At 40.8% G+C, this 19,832-nt stretch overlaps 1 protein-coding gene across 5 annotated transcripts in view; it reads right to left on the bottom strand.

Annotated features, from left to right (window-relative positions):
* FNIP1 (folliculin interacting protein 1) overlaps window positions 1-19,832 on the bottom strand; it is an 87,556-nt gene that overhangs the window by 17,943 nt on the left and 49,781 nt on the right. For 4 of the 5 annotated variants that reach the window (XR_013391912.1, XM_028718021.2, XM_077924524.1 and 1 more), the window contains 8 exons: window positions 15,686-15,786; window positions 14,745-14,819; window positions 14,390-14,481; window positions 9,114-9,197; window positions 8,049-8,120; window positions 7,045-7,180; window positions 5,588-5,789; window positions 4,679-4,764 (listed from right to left, as the gene is read on the bottom strand). Coding sequence is in view for 4 of the 5 variants with exons in the window: in XM_028718021.2 (XP_028573854.2) it covers window positions 4,679-4,764; window positions 5,588-5,789; window positions 7,045-7,180; window positions 8,049-8,120; window positions 9,114-9,197; window positions 14,390-14,481; window positions 14,745-14,819; window positions 15,686-15,786 (848 nt within the window). In the remaining variant the exon portion in view is untranslated. The remainder of the gene's footprint in view (window positions 1-4,678; window positions 4,765-5,587; window positions 5,790-7,044; window positions 7,181-8,048; window positions 8,121-9,113; window positions 9,198-14,389; window positions 14,482-14,744; window positions 14,820-15,685; window positions 15,787-19,832) is intronic. The other variant, XM_028718023.2, reaches the window with a different exon arrangement.

Here is a 19,832-nt window from a genome sequence, read left to right as displayed (position 1 = left end):
CCCCCTCTTGGCACTGCTGCTCTAAAAGAGTTGCTGGAAAATGCAGAGGTGCCTAGCTAAATCATACAGTGAGTCACACTGCACAATGGATTTTTTTTTTTAAGTGAAACTCTGTCAGGGTGCATTGTGTTTTAAAGCTCTGTGGACAAGGAGTGTCAAGGCTCAGGAGGTGTTTGCTTTAGTTCCATTTGCAGAGTTTCCTCCTTTCTCTGCATATTTTTGTCGCCAAAATGAATGCCATGCGGATATTATTCAGCAGCATAATCAACATTAATGCACTCAGTTGGCCCTCAGGGGCTTCAGAGCAACCAAACTCATGTGCAAGCAAAGTTGCTTGTTTTCCAGAGGAACTGCAACGTCAAAGAAGCCTGTGTAGCCTCTTGAGTACTAATAGTAGTTTTATAATGAATTTAAATGCTTTGTGCATTTATAATAACTAATAAATATGCAAGGTGGATCTGCAATGTATCACAAGACTAGCAAGATATTTATTAATATCAACACTTCCTAGCAGGGAATACCTTGAGACTGGAACTGTGGCTCAGAATACAGCCCACCTTCGTTTCTGAACTGGTGAGAAACAACAGCAGGGAAAGGTCTTAATTTTCAGGTGTAAGCAGAGAACTCAAGGGGGCAGATTCCCTTTACAGCAGCTCTGAAACACCCTCAGTAGTTGGCTCGTAGTAGTTTGTATCCCAGGGAGTGGTATTTTCTTTAGCTCTCTTCAGTATGTGATATTATTTGGCACAAGCACACATTTTTAGGGAAATGTGGACAACGCCCCCCAAACCATCCCTACCCACTAATTTGGCTTGGCCCAAATAAATACATTCATGTATACTAAAAATAGCCCATATCTTAATTCTAAGACGATCTTCCTTACAAGGCTATACAAAAATGCAAAGATTGTCTCACACAGGCCTACAACATCCCCTTGCATAAACAAGATTTAAACCTCGGAGGCAGCTTCTTTTAAAAATCTAATCAGCACAGCAAGACATCACATACTGTCAAGAAGGAACACTGCAAAGCTAAAAGAGCAATCAGATACACAAGCTTTGGATGTGCTGTCAAAAATGTCTACATTCCAATAATCATTTATGAACGGTGCAGGCTTGTTCTAAAAATGAGACAGCAGCACATCTGTAACTTGTACAAGGTGGTCTTGAAAGAAAGGGGATGGGTATACAAGATATCTAGTCAGCAGGATGAGTGAAAATCCTGTAGCTTTGCTAAGATAACATTCCCTACAAAATTACACAGGTGAACGTCTCTTTGTGGGTAGTGCACACCTGCATAGGTGGGCAACATAAAGGGGAAGCATGATTTTTTTCTAGGAGCCAGGCAAAATTCACATGCAAATTTTAAATTCAGTTTCTTTGGGGTGTTGTGTTGTTGTTTTTTAAAGACCCTGCTTTTTATTGCTTGTTTGTTTGTTGTAGTGCGGTTTGTTGCATGCTAATGTTCTGCTTGTTCTGTTGTAAACCACCTTGGAATGCATTTCCATGAAGCGCAGGACAGAAGTATTAAAAATATAAATTAAATGAAACGATAAATAATACTGAAATGCTATAATAGAGACTTTGCATGGTAGGCTGCCAGAGCATTCTAGACTCAGTGGGACAGAAAACATAACTGATTATCCTGTGTGTAAAAGCACATAAAATAAAATAGCACTTTCACATAAGAATGCAGGGAGGTCACTGGCAACTTTTTGAATCACTGCTTCTTCAGTAAGGAGCAATCTAGTTTGCTGATGTTTGAATGCATCCCTATTCATTGTTTATTGCAAAAAATAAGCCCATATATAAAGCACATAAAGAAGGGGGATATGTAATAAGAACCTAAAATATGAATATGTTTACTGTAAACCTACGGCTATAGCCCATTTGCTATACCGTTAAAAATAGTTGTACAATAATTTAGTTTTCTTTCCACTTTCTGTCCCAATGAAGTGAGTGAAACATGCATGTGTATGACATTTCTAAGCAGTCAGATGGCCTCTAAACAGAGCACTGAAACTGCAGCTGGTATTGGCCACTGACGTGTGGGAAGCCAGCTTAAAGACCTGAGTTGGCTTTATCTTATTGCAAGCAACAGGCGATACTCCAAAATGTCATCAATATCATAAGCAAGAAAAGTATTCATTCTTCTTCCTTTAAAATGCTATCCCTAACACAGCATAGAAATGGGTTTATTTTCTCTCTCTCTCTGCTAGGTTATTAAATTTATTCTGCCAAACCAGCTGATATTTGAATCTCCATTTCTTTTCAGCATTTGGCCTCTTTCATTTTTGTTACAAAGAAGGTTGGAAGGAGAACCAGCGATTCTCCTGCTTCACATACCATAAATAAATACTTTTTTTGCTGTGGAATTTGCAGCAGTAAAACCCAACGTAGCACTAAAAAAAGGGGGACTCAACATAGAAAACACCTTGGCAACTAGCCTTTCCACACATTAACATGCTTAGTTAAAAAGTAAAACCACCCAAAGGTAGTTTCATTTGTAGGAATATATCCTGGATTTTGTGCACTCAATTATGCTGCTGTGGAACAATAGTTGCTGCACCATGGAAACAGGGGCATAAAACTGGAAGTGCACACAAACACACACACTCCCAACAAATTATGCAATCAACGTGCCACGTATTTACAATGTGTTTAAAGGCTTAGTCAAGAGTCTCAGTTGTACAGTATAAAGCTGAATTGTTTTCTTCTTCCTAAAGCATATTCCTACTTTGACGTTGGAAAGTGATCCCTACTTGGATTTGCTCTGTGGGGCAAAGGGAACCATGCTCAAATTAATTAATGAAACAGAACCAAGAAGGAGACACAAATCAGGGATCAAATGAATGCTATTCCTTCCAGAGGCATAAAAGGGAGGGAAAGATCCTTCCCATGCCGAATCTCTACTGCAAACCAATCCAAAATGACAGCTGTGTGGGAGGTTGCAGCCCAGTACAACTAGCAAGCATAGGGCTAGTTAGTGCATGAAGGGGTAAAGGACCACAGTTGTATTGTTAGAGTCAATTAGGTTACACTCCCTTCTCCTTCAGAGAGCGAGGAAGCCTTTCTACTTCTTTCCTTCCTCCCCCCCCCCCCAATGTAACCAACAAAGGAGAGTGTTTGCAAGCTTGTGCCCAAGCTTACAGCATGTGTTTGGAGTTATATTCTTTATTTTCTACCCAAATGTATTATCCTTGTTGCTGCATGGAACAATGCATGACTGGGACCTTGATTCTGTAAGTAAAGCCTTTTAAACCTACTTTGCTCATTACAAGGTGGGTAGAAAGAGGGCAGCTGAATGGGATAAAAAGGTTTAACAACTTATATTCCCAATGCTGCTTATATTTGCCAGTTTAATATTCTGCTACTGGGGCTCACTGTTTGCTAGCCCCGCGTTCTGAATCCAGGCACCTAGCCATCTCACCCTACACCCAGACATGGGTCCACAGGGATTCATATATTAATTCCACACAAGCTGTTTGCATTGCTTGCACAAACCAGGGTGGCAGCAGAACTGATAATACAGTCGTACTTTGGAAGTCAAACAGCTTAGTTCCCGAACGTTTTGGCTCCTGAATGCCACAAACCCGGGAGTAACTGTTCCCGGTTTATGAACTATTTTTGGAAGAGAAACGTCCGACGGGGCTTCTGCGGCTTCCAATTGGCTGCAGGAGCTTCCTGTGGCGAATCAGAAGCCAAGCTTTGGTTTTCGAATGTTTTGGAAGTCAAATGGACTTCCAGAACAGATTTTGTTGGACTTCCAAGGTATGACTGTCTTAATAAATGCAATGCACTACAAGTATGCACCCCCTGTCCTTCAAATCACTGTCCTAATCCTGACTTTACTTGACTATATCTGTGTACTAACTTTCTTGAAGTGTTTTTAAGTTGCACAAACAAATAGAACAGCAAGCCCCTTTAACCTCTCTAGTCATAAAAGAACCAACTAAGCACAAGGTTGGAAAAAAAGTATCACACTGATAGCTCCCAAGCACAGCAAGAGTTCTGTCCTGGATTTCCAAAGGCACGGTAACCATTGCAGCAAGCTCATGACCGTCAATATTTCAGGGGCAAAACTCAGATCTTAAACTATGCGGCCACTTTTGAACAATTTGCTCATGCCAAACAGCAATTTGTTCAGTAAGGATGTTGGCCATAAAGGAGGAAGCCAGGGAAAATTTCTCAAGGGCGCTTCTGTTCTAGTCTTTTAAGAAGACAATCTCTGCTAGGATGGAGGTCCACAGAAACGTGGCTCAAGCAAACATGAGGTGGCAGGAGAGCTTCAAGCTGAACAAGGATTTGAATTGTGGGTTTCCACAGCAATGCGTGATGCTTTAGGCTCCACCTGGCACTGGGGATTCAGCTACACAGCTGCAAGTAAAACGCTTTAAATGTGTTGTTATGTGCAATATACAAATGTGACACTAGATGGCAACAGTGAGCTATGCAAAATTCAACGCCTTCTTCAAAACGTTTTTTTTAAAAAAGCATTTTCACAGCTAGATTCCACCTGGTTCCCTTGCTGCTCTGCAGTGAACTAGATCTACAGATCTCAGCCGTGAGATGAAGGGCTTAAATGGAAAGTTTTTCCAGATTTAGAAACCCTGAAATTGTTTCCAAGAGAAGCACTCAAATACTTGGCAACGACACACAAGGGTTTGAAACAAACTCACCTGAATTCATTTAAGGCATCCATAATCCTATTATATGCCAAACTCCTCTGGCTGGCATCAGCTGATCGACGGCTCATTTTCATAGCCTTGAAAACAATAGTAAAATATATAACTAACATTAGTCAGGGCAACAGAAAATGAAAAACAAAGTCATGTGCTCTGTTCTATCTAAGGTGTACCCGGACAAGCAAACAGTGGGTTGGTTTTTTTGTTTTGTTTTTGTGCCATGATAAACATTGGCTGCTTTCCAAGTTTCATATCAAGGTAGAGATATATGAGGCATATGTGTTTGCACTGTCTTTCTTTTTCCACACTTTTGCTTGCAGAAGGCTATAAAGAGGTCCAAGGTTTCGCACAGAGACTCCTTCACTTCAGGAGCAGTGTTTAAACAGTCCCCTGAATTAATCGGCCTGCACCCAGCAGTAAACACCACTCATTTTGGTGATAAGATTTGTTCTAAGAGATAGAGGAAAAACTCAAGTTGAAGAGAGTTTCAGTTCTTAGGCAGAGCAGGTAAACCCACCTCTCTTCTTCTTGTCTCAAGGAAGTGAGTGGCAAGGCTGGGGCTGTCAGATAGGGCCCACTCAAGCACCCACCTTGACCTTGCTGTCACACCCTGCTCCAGCCCAATCCAGCAAAGCCACACAGAAGCCCATATCGAAAGGGCAGCTCTGCCACATACTATGGCCAAAAGGATGTTCGCTACCACTGAGTTATGCCTTTTCCCCAGAATCAGTGTTACTGAGTCTACTTTTGTGTGCTTTGGCCCATGCCTCGTTCACAGTGTGGTCCAGCACCCCTAATTTAAAACTAGTGTGACCCACAAAACAATCCGGAAAAACCAAATGACAGAAGCTTAGGCATATTAAAATGGAGATTCTGATTAGAACAGGAGCTGGTGATATTTACCTGTTCTATTGCGCTCTTCAGCTTGTTCATATGGCTCTCAAAAAGAGGGAAGTGTGAGAAAAAGAACTCATTAAATTTGCTGTTTTCTTCTTCATCCTTTGAGAGCGTGAAAATCACCCCAATAGCTATTTTCTTTTTCCTGACAATTCCTGGGCTCGGGCTGGAGCTGTCATCTGATAAGTTAAAACTCTCTTCCACCGACCTTTAGGGGGTTTACAAAGGTTACAGAGTTAATGACTTCAGAAAATATCTCAAAACTATTTTCTTTAAACATACTGAAGTGAGCCCCCTTTCCCCAAAGCAGTTGTTTCATTTTTTAAAACCACGTCTGCTGTAGCTGATCTCGGAACATTGTGAGCATAGAAAGCTGCCGTATATTAAGTCAAACCCATTGGTCCATCTAGCTCAGTACTGTCTGCACTGACTGACAGCAGCTCTCCAGGATTTCAGACAGGGGGTATTCCCAGTCTGCAAGTAAAACAGATCTCTACTACTGAGCTATGGCAGAAATGTGGCATGCTGGCATTTGCAGGTTGATCTGGGCATTTGCCGCTAATGGGCTATGTTTTAAAAATCAGGGCTTGCTCTCTTTTGCTGTGTGGACTTATTACAAGGATGAACAACGAACTGTATACCACCATTTTCATAGAACAGTGAGCATCTGTCTCCCACCCTACGTGAATTAACTCTTATGTGCAGGCTTCTTCTCCGAGTCCTGCAGTCTACAGCGTGTGGCAGTCTAGCTTTGCTCACCATTTTGGTTTCATAACATGAAAAGGAGAAAAAAGAAGCTTAAATGTATGTCATGCAAATGTTCCTGTTCTGAAAAACTTCCAACATTAGACAGATTCTTTTTGTGGCTTTATGAAGGAACCAGCACATTTAGAACCTAAATGCATTTGCTTCTCCCTGTCCCCAGGAGAAGCTGTTTTAGGAGGAGTGCTTTCCACTTGCCAACTCATGTTTGCAACCATGAAGGGGGGAGACAGCTTGGGAGGTAGCTTCGAGTGGAGAAGCCCTTCATAAGAAATAGTTTAACTACCCTCTTGCCCTGCTACTACTTTGTTCAAGATCACCAATTCCTGGGGAGTAAGGAAGGAGAAGGAACCATCACGGTTTTGTTTAAATCTGAGTATAAGGTGAGGTTTATTCCTCCGGCCACTCCTTGATAACTATATTCATTTCCTGATTACTTGTACTTGCGTTTCACCATGTGATCTGAATAAATAACCCAATATCATGCGATTAGCATATGACTGATCCCATCACTGGGTTGCGTGCAGAATACTGTTTTTGTGGGCAAGAAGAGCTCCTTCTGGTCGCAGATTTAATTGAGATGAGGAGATTCCCACCGGAGGAATTTGAATTTCCCTCCAAACTAAGCAAAAGCACATATTTCATGTGAAAATTTGAAAGAAAGAAAAATCATTTACTACCAGCAGTAATGTCTAACTCACCACCTAGGGAAGACCCCATTCTCCAAGCTTGTCGTCTGGCTGCGGCGCCAGCGCCGTTGGTAGCTACTAGCACAGCTTCTGTTTAGCGAAGAGCCCGGGGAGGGAAATGGGGTGATGAGCAGGCTGCTAAGAGACGCTGCGACAAAAGAGAAGGAAATTATTTATTATATTTAAAAAACTCTTTGCTAGAAGAAAAACGCTATTTGGGTGATCGTGTTATAATGTGAACAGTATGGCCCAGTAGATAAAAACCATTAGCCCTTGGCGACTCACAGAGAGATCTGTGAGAAGCAGGTCCATGCAAGACACTTCCCATTTCTGCTTCATCCCAGAAGCCTCACCAAACAAGTGCATCCCCAGTATTGTGTAAAACCAAGGAGGTGTTTGGAGGGGAGCATGTAGTGCCCTGGGTGTAGACATGGCGGCCCCTTTACAGCACCCATTTCTGGGGCACAGTTGAAAGAGCAAGTGCATTCAGCCTATGGGAACTTGCCTCTGTGCACTTGTCAGCTTTGACAGAACATAAGCTAGGGGTTTAAACGTGAATTGATGATTTGGCAAGGAGGCAATGAAAATCCCTGGCTTACATTAAGGGTACTTTAAGTATGTTCAGTAACAACTCACAGGCTTGGGGCCACCTCCACCACCTTTCAACCTTAGCCCTACGTTATTTAAAATTTCCAGTATTGGTGAACCAATTTCACTTTGTATATCCAAGGGCTGAATATCCTCTTAATATTAAATGTTATTTTAAAAAGCCAGGCATATTTTAGAAGTATTACCCAATATATGGGAAAATACTGTATATGGCTTGGTTCAGGATTTATATAGGAAATGGGTCAATGTAAAGCATAAATCACTTGTTAACTTTTTTTTTTTTAAGGGAAACACATCTTAGGGAGAGGTCAAGAAGCAGAAACAAATAACACTTTAATTACAAGCCAAATCAATATGCAGTAGGGAAAGTTTGTGTAATGGCCTTATATTCCTGATAAAAACATTACCAGATCTTGCAATTCCGCTGTCTCTGTCTTCATTCAGCTCCCTCCCAGGCATGTCCATAGGGTTGCTGTGAACTATGCAGATAAAGTCACCAGTTAGCACGAGAACATGACGCTTCTCTTTGGCTTTGCAGTGCTCGGTTTAATTATCAAAATAAATCATGCTCATTGGCTGCATTCACTTAGGACACGGAAAGTAACAGCAAAGCACACACACCCATCACCAAGAAAGGCTGCAAAGCTGATCAAGCCAATGCACTTGATTGGACCAGTGTTCAGACAAGTGTTTGCCAAAGCCCATCTCTTTATTTCAAGGCAAGTGGAAGAACATAACAAAATGCAAGTTAGCTATGAAGCAAAAGCACTCAGTGCAAGCTCTAAGCAGATGCTAAAGAAGAAATTTATAGCAAACAGCTGTACAGTGGGTGCTCTAGGACAGATGGAATTTGGATTTAGACTTCTATCGCTTCTTCAACTAAGCATGAAGCTATCTGCATTTGCAGCCAGTCCTTACTAAACAGAGAGATGAAATCCTAGCCAAATTGCCTCCAACAAAGCTAGGATTTCATCCACCAGATCAAAAGCCTCTTGATCATACTCATTTTTGAAATCATAAATTTGCCAGATTTGTAGAAGGGAAAATCTAAACCAGGCATGGAAATAAAACACGGCTAATAGAAGCGGGGGAAATACTCTTTATTTCAGTGTTATACAAACAGTGAAATAATTATGTTTTTACAATGGAGCTCCTATTGAATCAAGCTCTAAACAGTTAATGGCAAATTCCTTTTTCTGGAATTTACAAGCTCCCCCTGCTTTTTTCTTCTTCAAACTTTATTGAGAAATTCGTAAGCTCCATCCAAATCATTACCTGAGTAGAAATAGAGATTAAGGGTTACATTCTTTGAAATTTAAACATGTTATGATAACCTTTGCAGTGATCCATATCCACTGCGTAAACTATGCCTGAGAGATTTTTAGAAACGGTATTTTATTTCCAAGGCCAAACTACGAAATCCACTCAGTTTTGTCACACCAACTAGACTATCCACACAGCACATAGCAAACCTGCAAAGAAAGAGGCGCTCCGGATGAGGCGGAGCGGACCTTGTTCAGAGAATGCCCGCCTAGGGCTGCAAAGCTGTGAAAAACCTACATGGCAAAACGTAAAATATATATGAAAGAATGAGGTTAGTAAAGCAGAACAGATTCTGTGGGAGGGGGGGAAAGGATTCAAGCCGACACAAATGCAGACCCACAGACAGCAAAGAACACACCTAGGATAGCTCCCTCGGTAGAGCATGAGGATCTTAATCTCAGGGTTGTGGGTTCAAGCCGCACGCTGGGCAAAAGATTCCTGCATTGCAGGGGGTTGGACTAGATTATCCTCGAGGTCCCTTCCAACTCTACAATTCTATGATCTACTTTGATAAAGGAGTTTGAGGTGCATATTGTTTTTATATATATCTAAATTGTACTAATTTACTACACAACAAATCAATTCAGGGCTGGGTAGGAGAGTTCCAAACTATCTTTGAAGACAATTCAGTAGCACTTTCTGTCACCATGATTATTTCAATTTCACAACCCATAATTCATTATCTAAAGTGATCTTGGGAATAAAAACTCTGTGTGTATATGAGAAATAATGGGATCAGAGGCCGCAAACCACTTTGGCACATTTTCTCTCAGCCCCATTTGGTACACTACTCCTAAGGGCTGAGTTCTATCTTGACATCCAAATAACTGGGGTGGAGCCAGCAGAATAACTGCACTGAGACCCTGCACACCTATGGCTTGCCCTTTCCCCAGTGGTCACTTCAGAGCTATGAGGAGATCCAGCCTTTCCTTCTTTTCTAAAGAAGTAGGAGTCCAATCTCTCACTGAAGCATTCCTTGTTCTGAAGGACAGGTCACAGACACAGCATTTTATTAACTCAATTCAGCTTCTCAAATAATCAATTCACTGCAGGGAAACAGGAATAAGTATCCTTTGCTTCCTCTTCCTTCAGTCTTTGCAATTCCTTGAAGGTTTTCACTTAATACTAACCAGAAAACTTGTAATATTTTCAATGGAGCACATGGAAGCTTGTGCTCTATGTTGTGTCTGAAGTTCTAACCCCAAGCACACAAACACTTTCCTTTTAAAGTTCAAACGGCTGCATTGCCACAAAATCCGCCTTCTTTTCTTTCCATTTTTGCTAATCAGTTGTCTTAAAAGGAAGCTTAATTGCAAGGACTAACCGTTCCACCAAAAACCAGGTGTGCTGGGAAAAGTTGGCATGTACACAACAACCTACTAAAGCACACAGTAACCTTTACAAATGAAGAACTGGCAAAGACTGATGGGTCACAAGTATTCTTTTTTATTTAATTTTGTTTCTAGAAATGTTCTGGTTACAGATTAACTCCTTTTTGCTATGCCTGACTCTTTCGATTGCTCTGCTTTAAAATGTGAGCTGTAAGCAAGTACTGCTGAGTAGACCCTATTTTGGCACACCCTCACTACAGATGTTATTGTCTTCTCTTCTGAAATTGTTGTTACTGGCCATAGCATGCCCCACTGATACTCCTTGACTCAGGGAAGGTTGCTTGCATATATAATCCCTATAAATCAAAGACTATAATACTCATTCCCTAGGTACTGATACTGTCCTAACAGTAATGGTTCCCAACGTGGTACCCACTGAGGACCTCTGTGATACCCATAGGGTCCATTCCTGCTGTCCAATATACAGGGTGACAGTCTTCCCAGTCCCACTCTAAATCAGAGTTTTACCAAATCAGGAACAACACTTGTGAAGTTACTGAAAGTTTTCTTTGAGATCACCTCTAAAACACCAGCATATGACAAAATGGCGATCATTTGAAACCACTGCATGAGTATTATTTCATTTAGTTGCTTATTATTTATTGAATTTGTTCTGTAGATGTCAGGGCAGTTCACAACATAAGAATACAAGCTAAAAACAACAACAAAAACACCCCACAAACCAATAATCCCCTCTCCCACAAACACTTTTAAAAGGTATAGGATGTTAATCAGCCAAAGGCCTGGTTGAAGAGAAGGTTTTTGCCTGGCGCCTAAAGGTGTACAGTGGTACCTTGGGCTAAGTACTTAATTTGTTCTGGAGGTCCGTTCTTAACCTGAAACTGTTCTTAACCTGAAGCACCACTTTAACTAATGGGGTTTCCTGCTGCTGCCGCGCCACCAGAGCACGATTTCTGTTCTCATCTTGAAGAAAATTATTAAACTATTTCTGGGTTAGCGGAGTTTGTAACCTGAAGTGTATGTAACCTGAAGCGTATGTAACCCGAGGTACCACTGTATGATGAAGATGCCAGTCGCACCTCCCTGGGGAGAGCATTCCATAATATATATATCTATAGCAAGATGAAGAATTCACCCCAAAGCAACATTATCACGATAACCGTACTTCTGATTTAGTAATTTGAGATGCACATAAAGGTGTGACACAGTGTAAAAAAAATCACTTTAGCTTTATCCTCTTGATTTCTAATCGCCTATTAAAAAGCTAATCTATTCCTAAAAGCTGAGTGATATCGATTAAAGAAATGGCTTTAAAGGGTATTTGAGCACATGGTTTAACTATACAGAGTGATCCCACTGGTGCTATATGGGTACACGGTAGATTGACCTTTTAGCTGGCCAGGTTGATTTGGCCATTAGAAAGCCCAAAGCACAATTCTAAACAGCAAACAACTAATCTGATAAACTGTGGGTGTTGAAATAATTCTGTTCACACAGATGGCACCAAAACAGGAAAATGTAAATGATATAGCTTATGGGAAAGGAGAGAGTTTTGACAAGATCATCATATTGTTCTGTTTGTTGGCACAGTGCAATTATGGAAGATTAATTAGGCTGCTGGGGAACACCTGCGTGGATAAGGGCACCTAATTGCAGCTAACACAACAGTGAAAATAATCGTGATTAATAAAGCTCATTCTTCACATTGATTAAGTAATGCTTAAAAAATAATTGGCAACAAAAGTCATAAAGACAGTACTAAGAAGAACCAGGCCAGTCTTATATGAATGCAATTAAACAGGCATTCATTAACAATTTAGAAGTAATATTGTGCAATATAGTAGTGCTAATAATAAAATTAACATTTTTATAGTCCTTCCAAATGTGCTTCACAATGCTTCATGTGCATTCTTTAACTTCAGCAGTATTACCCCCATATTGCAGAAGTGGATACTGAGGCTAAGAGGTGGCTTGCCTACAGTCACCAAGTGAATTAATGACAGTCAAGATTCAAACCAGCCACTTCCTGATTCGAAACTCAATCTCTCAGTAACTACCCTACACCAAAGTTCATTTAATTGGTCATTTCATTGCTGTCCTTCTAAAGTGGCAATGGAAAAGGCGTACATAACATTCAAATAGTATGCCGCGCAAAAATCCTCCTGTAATACAGCATACAAATATTCAATATTTTCCCCAAATGTGAAAGTAGGTGCTTATTACCTGAATAACTCATTTAGATTTTCATTCAGACTTACATCATTAACAAAATTTACTTATAGAGTCCATAGACAGTTCTGGTTACTCCAGTTTTCAGCTGTAGCCTCGGAGGCCACACATTCAGTTTAGGAAATTCACATTGCAATTCCAATAGAGAAATTAAGGAGATGCAAAACTGAGTAAGACAGACAGAATTTTCAATACAGTTCATGTGTATTTAGAACCAGTGGCTCTTTAAAAATATTAAAGATTTTCTTGGTTTACAAAAGTACATACATTGTCTTTCCCCCCCTAAGTTGTAAATTCTTTTCTACAGATCAATTTCTACAGATCATTTGATATGAGACATTAGTGTTGTATTCAGTATAAGGTTGGGGAAGAAGAGAGGTGGGAGATGAGGGGTGGGGTGGTGAAACTTATATTCTTGTATATGGTGTACATGTGGGGTTATGTGTCAGTAGCTCTTTTGTTGGTTAATTTCTAATTAATGGGATGGGTGAATATATCAGGTAAATAAAAAACAAACACTTTTCACGTCAAGGTACTGTTTGGATAAGGTACCCTTTCTTTTAAAATAGATCTTAACATTCTGCATCAGCGAAGTACAGTTTCCTGGCATGTTTAACCATAAGGGTTCCTTAACATCATTTTTTGTATATGATTTGAAAGGTAATAGCTATGCAAAAGCAAATCTTAAAACAACTCTCAAGACTTGAGCATGTTTCGCCCAATCCTTTGTATTTATTTAATACAAAGGTGCATTTACACCAGGCATAGGCAAACTCAGCCCTCCAGATGTTTTGGGACTACAACTCCCATCATCCCTAGCTAAGAGGACCAGTGGTCAGGGATGATGGGAACTGTAGTCTCAAAACATCTGGAGGGCCGAGTTTGCGTATGCCTGATTAGCACCAAATTTAAAGAAGCCAGACCACACTGTCCATCTGCTTTAAGCCCAAGGTACCATCTCCTTGAAACCATCTTACTTCCATAACCGTCTTCAAGATGGTAAGAAGGAAATCACAAAAGCAAAAAAAGTCAGCCCTCTAGCATCCTGCAGGTATTTTTGCGAAAAGTGCAACAACTTTCTCTTCCTGCCAGCTCTTCCTGCTTCTGCACTTTTCAGTCCCAAAGACTGAAGGCCATTTCACAAATTGTGTGGCAGCAACAATCATAATTACCACCACTGGTTTCCTGATGTGCGTTCCTGTATGACACACCCATTGTAAAATGTATATTTGTTGCAAGCACATATTACGTTGTTTTTATCAGGAACAGGGTGAGGTGTTGCTGGGGTTGGGCAGGGAATCAGTGAGGTCAGGGCTGGTGTTCCCCCTGGTGCACTAACACAGCACCAATCTCGCCACTGCCTTGCACCAGCAAGCAGCAGTGATGCTGATATTTGGACGGTGGCTCTGTAAAATAGCCTCGCTGTGCCAGCTGCTCCTGATTTTTATGACTACAGGCAGAAAATTCTGAGAATAAATGAGGCCCTAAGGGGAAATAATATCTGTGCTGTTCTGTGCTTAGTTCTCTAAAGTAGAGCCTACCATGTCCATTTCCATCAAATTCATATTAGCTTAAATTGTGTATCAGCTACTATGCCTTTCCTTCGCCATATATAGATTTGAACTGATAAACTTCAAGCCAAATAGTCACAGAATATTCCAGTTTTCAGATTTCCTGGAAATGAGCTACATCTGAGTTCAGGCCAAAAGTTGTCCCACTCTTAGACCACACCGTTTCTTTAAAACAATGATATTCTATTATACACATGTAGATTAATGTGTTTATCAGTCTGCAAAGGCCTTACGGTGCAAATATTCCAAGGAAGTAACAACGCTTTTAATTACCTATGTTTCCAAGCAGTCCATTCATAATTGTGCTATGGTCTGGCTTTAGAGTATTGCTGTCCTGATTAATGAACTCAAGACTGTCTTGAAGCCTGCAAAGGGAGGGGACAAACAGAAACGGTTATTTGTATTCTGTTACAGTACTTTTTGATTTTATTATTATCTCTACCTGTGCCCTGCATACATTCCTCGTCCCCCGCTCTTATGTCCTATGACAGTGAGGCAGGGGTCTCTGAGCAAACAGGAGCTAGGTGACAATCTTTCCTTCAGCAGCTAAAAAGAGTTTGAGCCATACCCCACTCCCTCCCTTCCTCATACCTAAAACCCACCCAGATCACACACTGATTGTACTCACGTGTTTAAACTTCCATAGATGCTGCTTCCAGTTCGAGCTGTAAAAACTTTGCTTAGCATGAGCTGCGGAGGAGAGCTGTGAAGCAAAGTTAGACAGAGTGAGCAACCAGGTGTTTTCATGGAATATACCAAAACATCTCTCTACATAACACAACACCGGAGTGTGTTTTTGAAGTGAAAAGCAGTTTTAAAATAACATGCTACAGGAGGATTACAATACTACAGAGACAAATGAGGCACCCAATTAAAGCTCAGAACGTAAATTTGTCAAAAACAGTTTTGTCAGTTTTCAGCCAAATCAGATAAATTCAACACACACTCCAGCTGCCAACTGCGAAAAATTCGCCATTTTTGTTTCTGATGAAGTATGACACAGGATGCAATCCAGTAGATTCACCTAACATTTGAGAGGCTTAGATAAATTGTAACTGTCACACAACAGTTACATCAGTGGCTATCATTTATGTTTGCTTTTATACATCCATGTTCGTTTTTATATATCCATGTTCATTGTTTTTGGGGTTCCTGTGATCTCATCTGTTAATTCTCATACACCTGGGGATCTTTTCCTTTGTTTAAGTTGTGAAAATAAAAAAGGCTATATGAATTTTCATTGTTTTCCCTTTGCAATGCAAGAAGATCTTCCACATCTTGATCAGAAGATGCATTCAGATGCCTGCAGGTGTGCACCCCAAAGTGTACAGGTTTGAATGTGCAGCCTGTACCTTGTAAAAATCAAGGTACTTCAATTTCGTGCTTCAACATCTATGTACAAAGGACAATTCATAAAGAACAGGGGCGAGGCCTGCAAACTTGTTCTCATCTCCTTTCTCAACACACTTTCGATATTGTTTGATTGTGTGCACAGGACTAGAGACAATTCTGTTTAGCATACCTATTTCCAGTGCTCTAAACTTCAAACTGAAGAAAGTAAAACCTTACCGGATTTGATGGATTTTTAAGGTTGAGCCTTTGTAGCTCATAGCCACAGAGCCAAACATCATCTCCCCAAGCATATTTGCATCTGAGGAACACCGGGAACCCTGAAAAAGAATAAGCCTATAATTATTATGTTGCGTGCTTGATCATTTTGAGCACCAAACTGAAGCATTGTAGAAATGAAGGAAAACATCATTTTCATTTAATAATCAAATATAATAAAGGGGAAAAATGAAATGCAACGTTTTTGGCAGGTTGCCTACCAGAATACTTCTAAATTTCAGTGCCAAAGTACATGGTACGTCATTCTCATTGTAGTGAATGGGAATTTTCTCCATGAGGTTTGCAAGCCAATTCAGATTGGAAGCACAGCGGGGCACAACAATCCCTGCCAAAAAAAGAAAAGCCCCAGGCCAGGATCCTGTTTGAGACTGGATTGACTGTGCTCACTATTTCTGCAAGGAAAACCTTGCACCTGGGGGGAATGATGTGATCAATATCTTGTGCAGTTTGCACTACAGATCTAAAGAGTGGTTAGGCATTTGTCACTCTGTGGTAAACGCACATGACACCTATAATAATCTTTGTATAGCTATGATTCAATTCTCCTGTATCTGCATCTTTCACCCACCCACCATTGCTGATCTTACGTTTTTGGCACCGGGGTATGATCTCAGTTTGTGTACTCACCTACTACTCATCCTGAACCAGCATATAAGCAAGTGGGGAGGGGGGGTTGAAACATGTCCCCCTCCTCTGTTTTAGTGCCAGAGAAGGCAACTGGATTGGGGTGGAGCCTATTGGAACTGGCCCTTCACTAAATGACCTCATTACTACTTTTGTTATACTTTGTTATACTTTTCTCCAGCCACATGTACATGTTAAAACCCATGAAGGATTTATGCAGAATAGCACAAAAAGATAGGACAAATTAGATGAACACCTCAATTCACTGCATTCGATCTGCTCTTAATCTTTAATTGGCAGCTTCTGCATTAAAATATTAGGGCTTGGAGTTTCACACACATTTAACACCTGATTAAAAAGGAAGTACAATTATTTGGCACCAGTTAAAGGTGTCATTCCACAGGGTAATGTATACTTTCTTGATGAAACTTCTGGCGCATGCACCATTTTTGGCCCCAGAATGGGGCAGAATGGGCTTACTTGTGCTCTGCCAACCCAGAAGGCAACCCACACACAAACAGGGAGTTTCCTGTAAATGTTTACAGCGAGCAATGGGTCTGGTAGGATGGGGGAGTTGCTTTCTTGAGGACAGTGGGTTTGAGAAAAGGCTTATACTGCACCTGGGTTGTTTTTCCACCATATCTGAAATATATTCTAATCTTTAAAAATGTGGTATTCAATGAAACAAAACTGGGAGAAGAAATGGCAACTAATATCAACCACAATTCAAAGCATGCTATTCACATTTTGGAGCCGTGCTTAATTATTAAGATGACCCTGACAAAGACCTCAGTCAAAACACAGTCTTGCATGTAGATCAGTGTGAGGTCTCCAATAATATTAATGTTTAAGACTATGGCCATAGAATCTCACAGCAGCTGTTAGTTTACAAAAACCTTGAGTGGGAAAGGCTGAGCTTGGAATGTCTTTTCTGGCAGGGGAAAAAAGATCCCATACTAAACAAGGATTTAATAAGTTTAGTAAAGAAAACTACCTAAACAGATGTTCATGTAGAACAAAAATAAAGAGGACGGAAAAATTTATCACGCAGGGACTACTTGCAAGGGAAGACCTGTTAAGCTGACAAGTACCAATAGCAGAGTTTTAGACATGCAGGATGTTGTGATTCAGGTTAAAAGTGAAATTTACATAGAATGTAGGCTTAAATGAAGCTTTAGACATTTACAAGCCTGGTCTTGGCGATTATTAAATTTCAAAACAATGGACGCAAGTATCCAAGTTCTTATGTCATCCGTAACTGATTTCAGCTGTTTTCCTCTGCAAGACCCAAAACCGAAATTGGTTATCTTAAGCTTAATTTATAGACTACAGCCATAGCAAGTGAACATTTTTTTCTGTGATCACATCCCATGCTAGTCCAATGAAGTAATTATGGAAGAACTACATGAGCCCATGCAACAAATTTAATGGAAGGAACCTAGTACTTCACCCATCCATCTATATCATCAGAGCAGCAGAGGTTTGCGTAGAAGCACATCACATGCTTCTGCATCACGCCTCAGAAGCAATGATGCTGATCTGACTCAGCAGTGTATTTCAGAAGCTTGTCAGCAGACTGCATTGTGGACTGAGGAAAATTAGTCCCTATACTATTAGTGTAAGGCATGGGTAGGCAACCTAAGGCCTGGGAGCCGGATGCGGCCCAATTGCCTTCTCAGTCCAGCCTACGGACGGTCCAGGAATCAGCGTGTTTTTACATGAGTAGAATGTGTCCTTTTATTTAAAATGCATCTCTGGGTTATTTGTGGGGCACAGGAATTCGTTCATCCCCCCCCCAAAAAAAATTATAGCCCTGCCCCCCACAAGGTCTGAGGGACAGTGGACCAGCCCCTGCTGAAAAAGTTTGCTGACCCCCAGTGTAAGGTATGTGGAAGACGGGGCTTTGTTCAACCCCCACCCCGCTTTGCAGCTGCTATGGCTGGAATTCCCTCCCCCCCCCCACAAAACAGCAGTCAAAGATGACCAAAATCTTGTACACAACCAGGTACAAGAGAAATAGCCACAATGTAAAAAATCAAATGATTACTAGACAGCAACGAGATCCAACTCTAGGCAATGACAATTTGAGAACAAAATAATTCCTTGAGTAAAATGTATTATCTTATTTAAAAATGCCTGTTGTTTATAATAGGATATTGGCATGTAACAGTCACGTGACATTTCTACAATGCTGAAATTCTTCACAATGTAGTTTTTATTCTCCAGGCATGAGCAGTGTGCATAGGGGGTGGGGGGCACTGTGGCAGTGCTTGCTGGGATGAGGTGAGATAAAGTGATGATGAATTTGGGGGAGCATTCCCCAGTCTCATCACTGCCTTGCCCAATATCTGTTCCTCACCAGGGGTGAGGGAAGAGGGCACCACTTCTGTTCCAGGTTGCCTCATATCCTAAAGCAAATACCAAACTTTAAAATCTTAATAGAACTGATTATCCTATTGATTAGGGGGGAAATATGATTTCTGGGAAGCAGCTCATAGCAGCTAGTGAGCATCCAGTTTGGGAAGCATCATCAACTTTGCACCAGGCATCCCTTATTTCTTCATTCATGTTACCTTCAAGCAGATTCTAATTCCTCCCTCTCTCACAAAGCATTATAATGCTAAGGACATGTGACCTGCCTGTTCAAAACTGCGTGCATAGTATGATGTCAGATAATGCTACCTGTGCTAGATTTTGTGAGGAAACCTCCCAGTATTGAACATAAACAAGCTAGCATCCTCAACTCTGGGGATCAGTACACAATTCTCGTTGTGCAAGAGCAATGTTGTTCAAAGAAACCCATGTCTCTTCCTGTCCAAACCACAGCAAAATACTCTTCCATGATGAGGAGAGAGACAAATATAAACTTCGTTCTCAGGCGCAATAACACAATATAAAAATCAGTTGCATGACCTTGTGTGTGGGTGGGTGAGCATCTGTGCGTCTGTGCAATGAAATGCAGCAACTAATGTATGCTTACTAAAGCTTGGCAGCCTAGTATTACATTACATTAAAGACGTCCCCGAGAATATGTTATGTTGGGATCAGCCACTCTAAAACAGAGAATTACTTCAGTACAAAGGGTAAAGGCTCAGCTCTATTTTAGGAAGGCTTAACAGAAAACACTTGTGATCAGTGCAAGGTGAGATGACAGAAATATACCCAGTCAGATGACTCTGGCTACACTGGTGGCCAAAACCTCCCCTCTTATATAAAGTGTAACTCAAGTTCAATGAGTGCCACTGCCATAAGCATTTTAAACTGCCAGCAAGCAAAAATTCGCTGTTGAATGTTTTAAAATTGCTTTTCAAGACATTAAAAAGCCAAAAAAAAAAAAAAAAGCCCTACAGAATAAGGCTTTACAAAATAGTTAAAGGAAGAACTTTAGGATGGTAAAGGTAAAGGACCCCTGAACGGTTAAGTCCAGTCAAAGGCGACTATGGGGTTGCGGCGCTCATCTTGC

This window comes from Podarcis muralis, chromosome 2 (assembly GCF_964188315.1).
Source record: "Podarcis muralis chromosome 2, rPodMur119.hap1.1, whole genome shotgun sequence".
Taxonomy (NCBI): Eukaryota; Metazoa; Chordata; class Lepidosauria; order Squamata; family Lacertidae; genus Podarcis; species Podarcis muralis.
The sequence above is the reverse complement of the archived record's forward strand: the minus strand, read 5'-3'. Positions and strand labels throughout refer to the sequence as shown.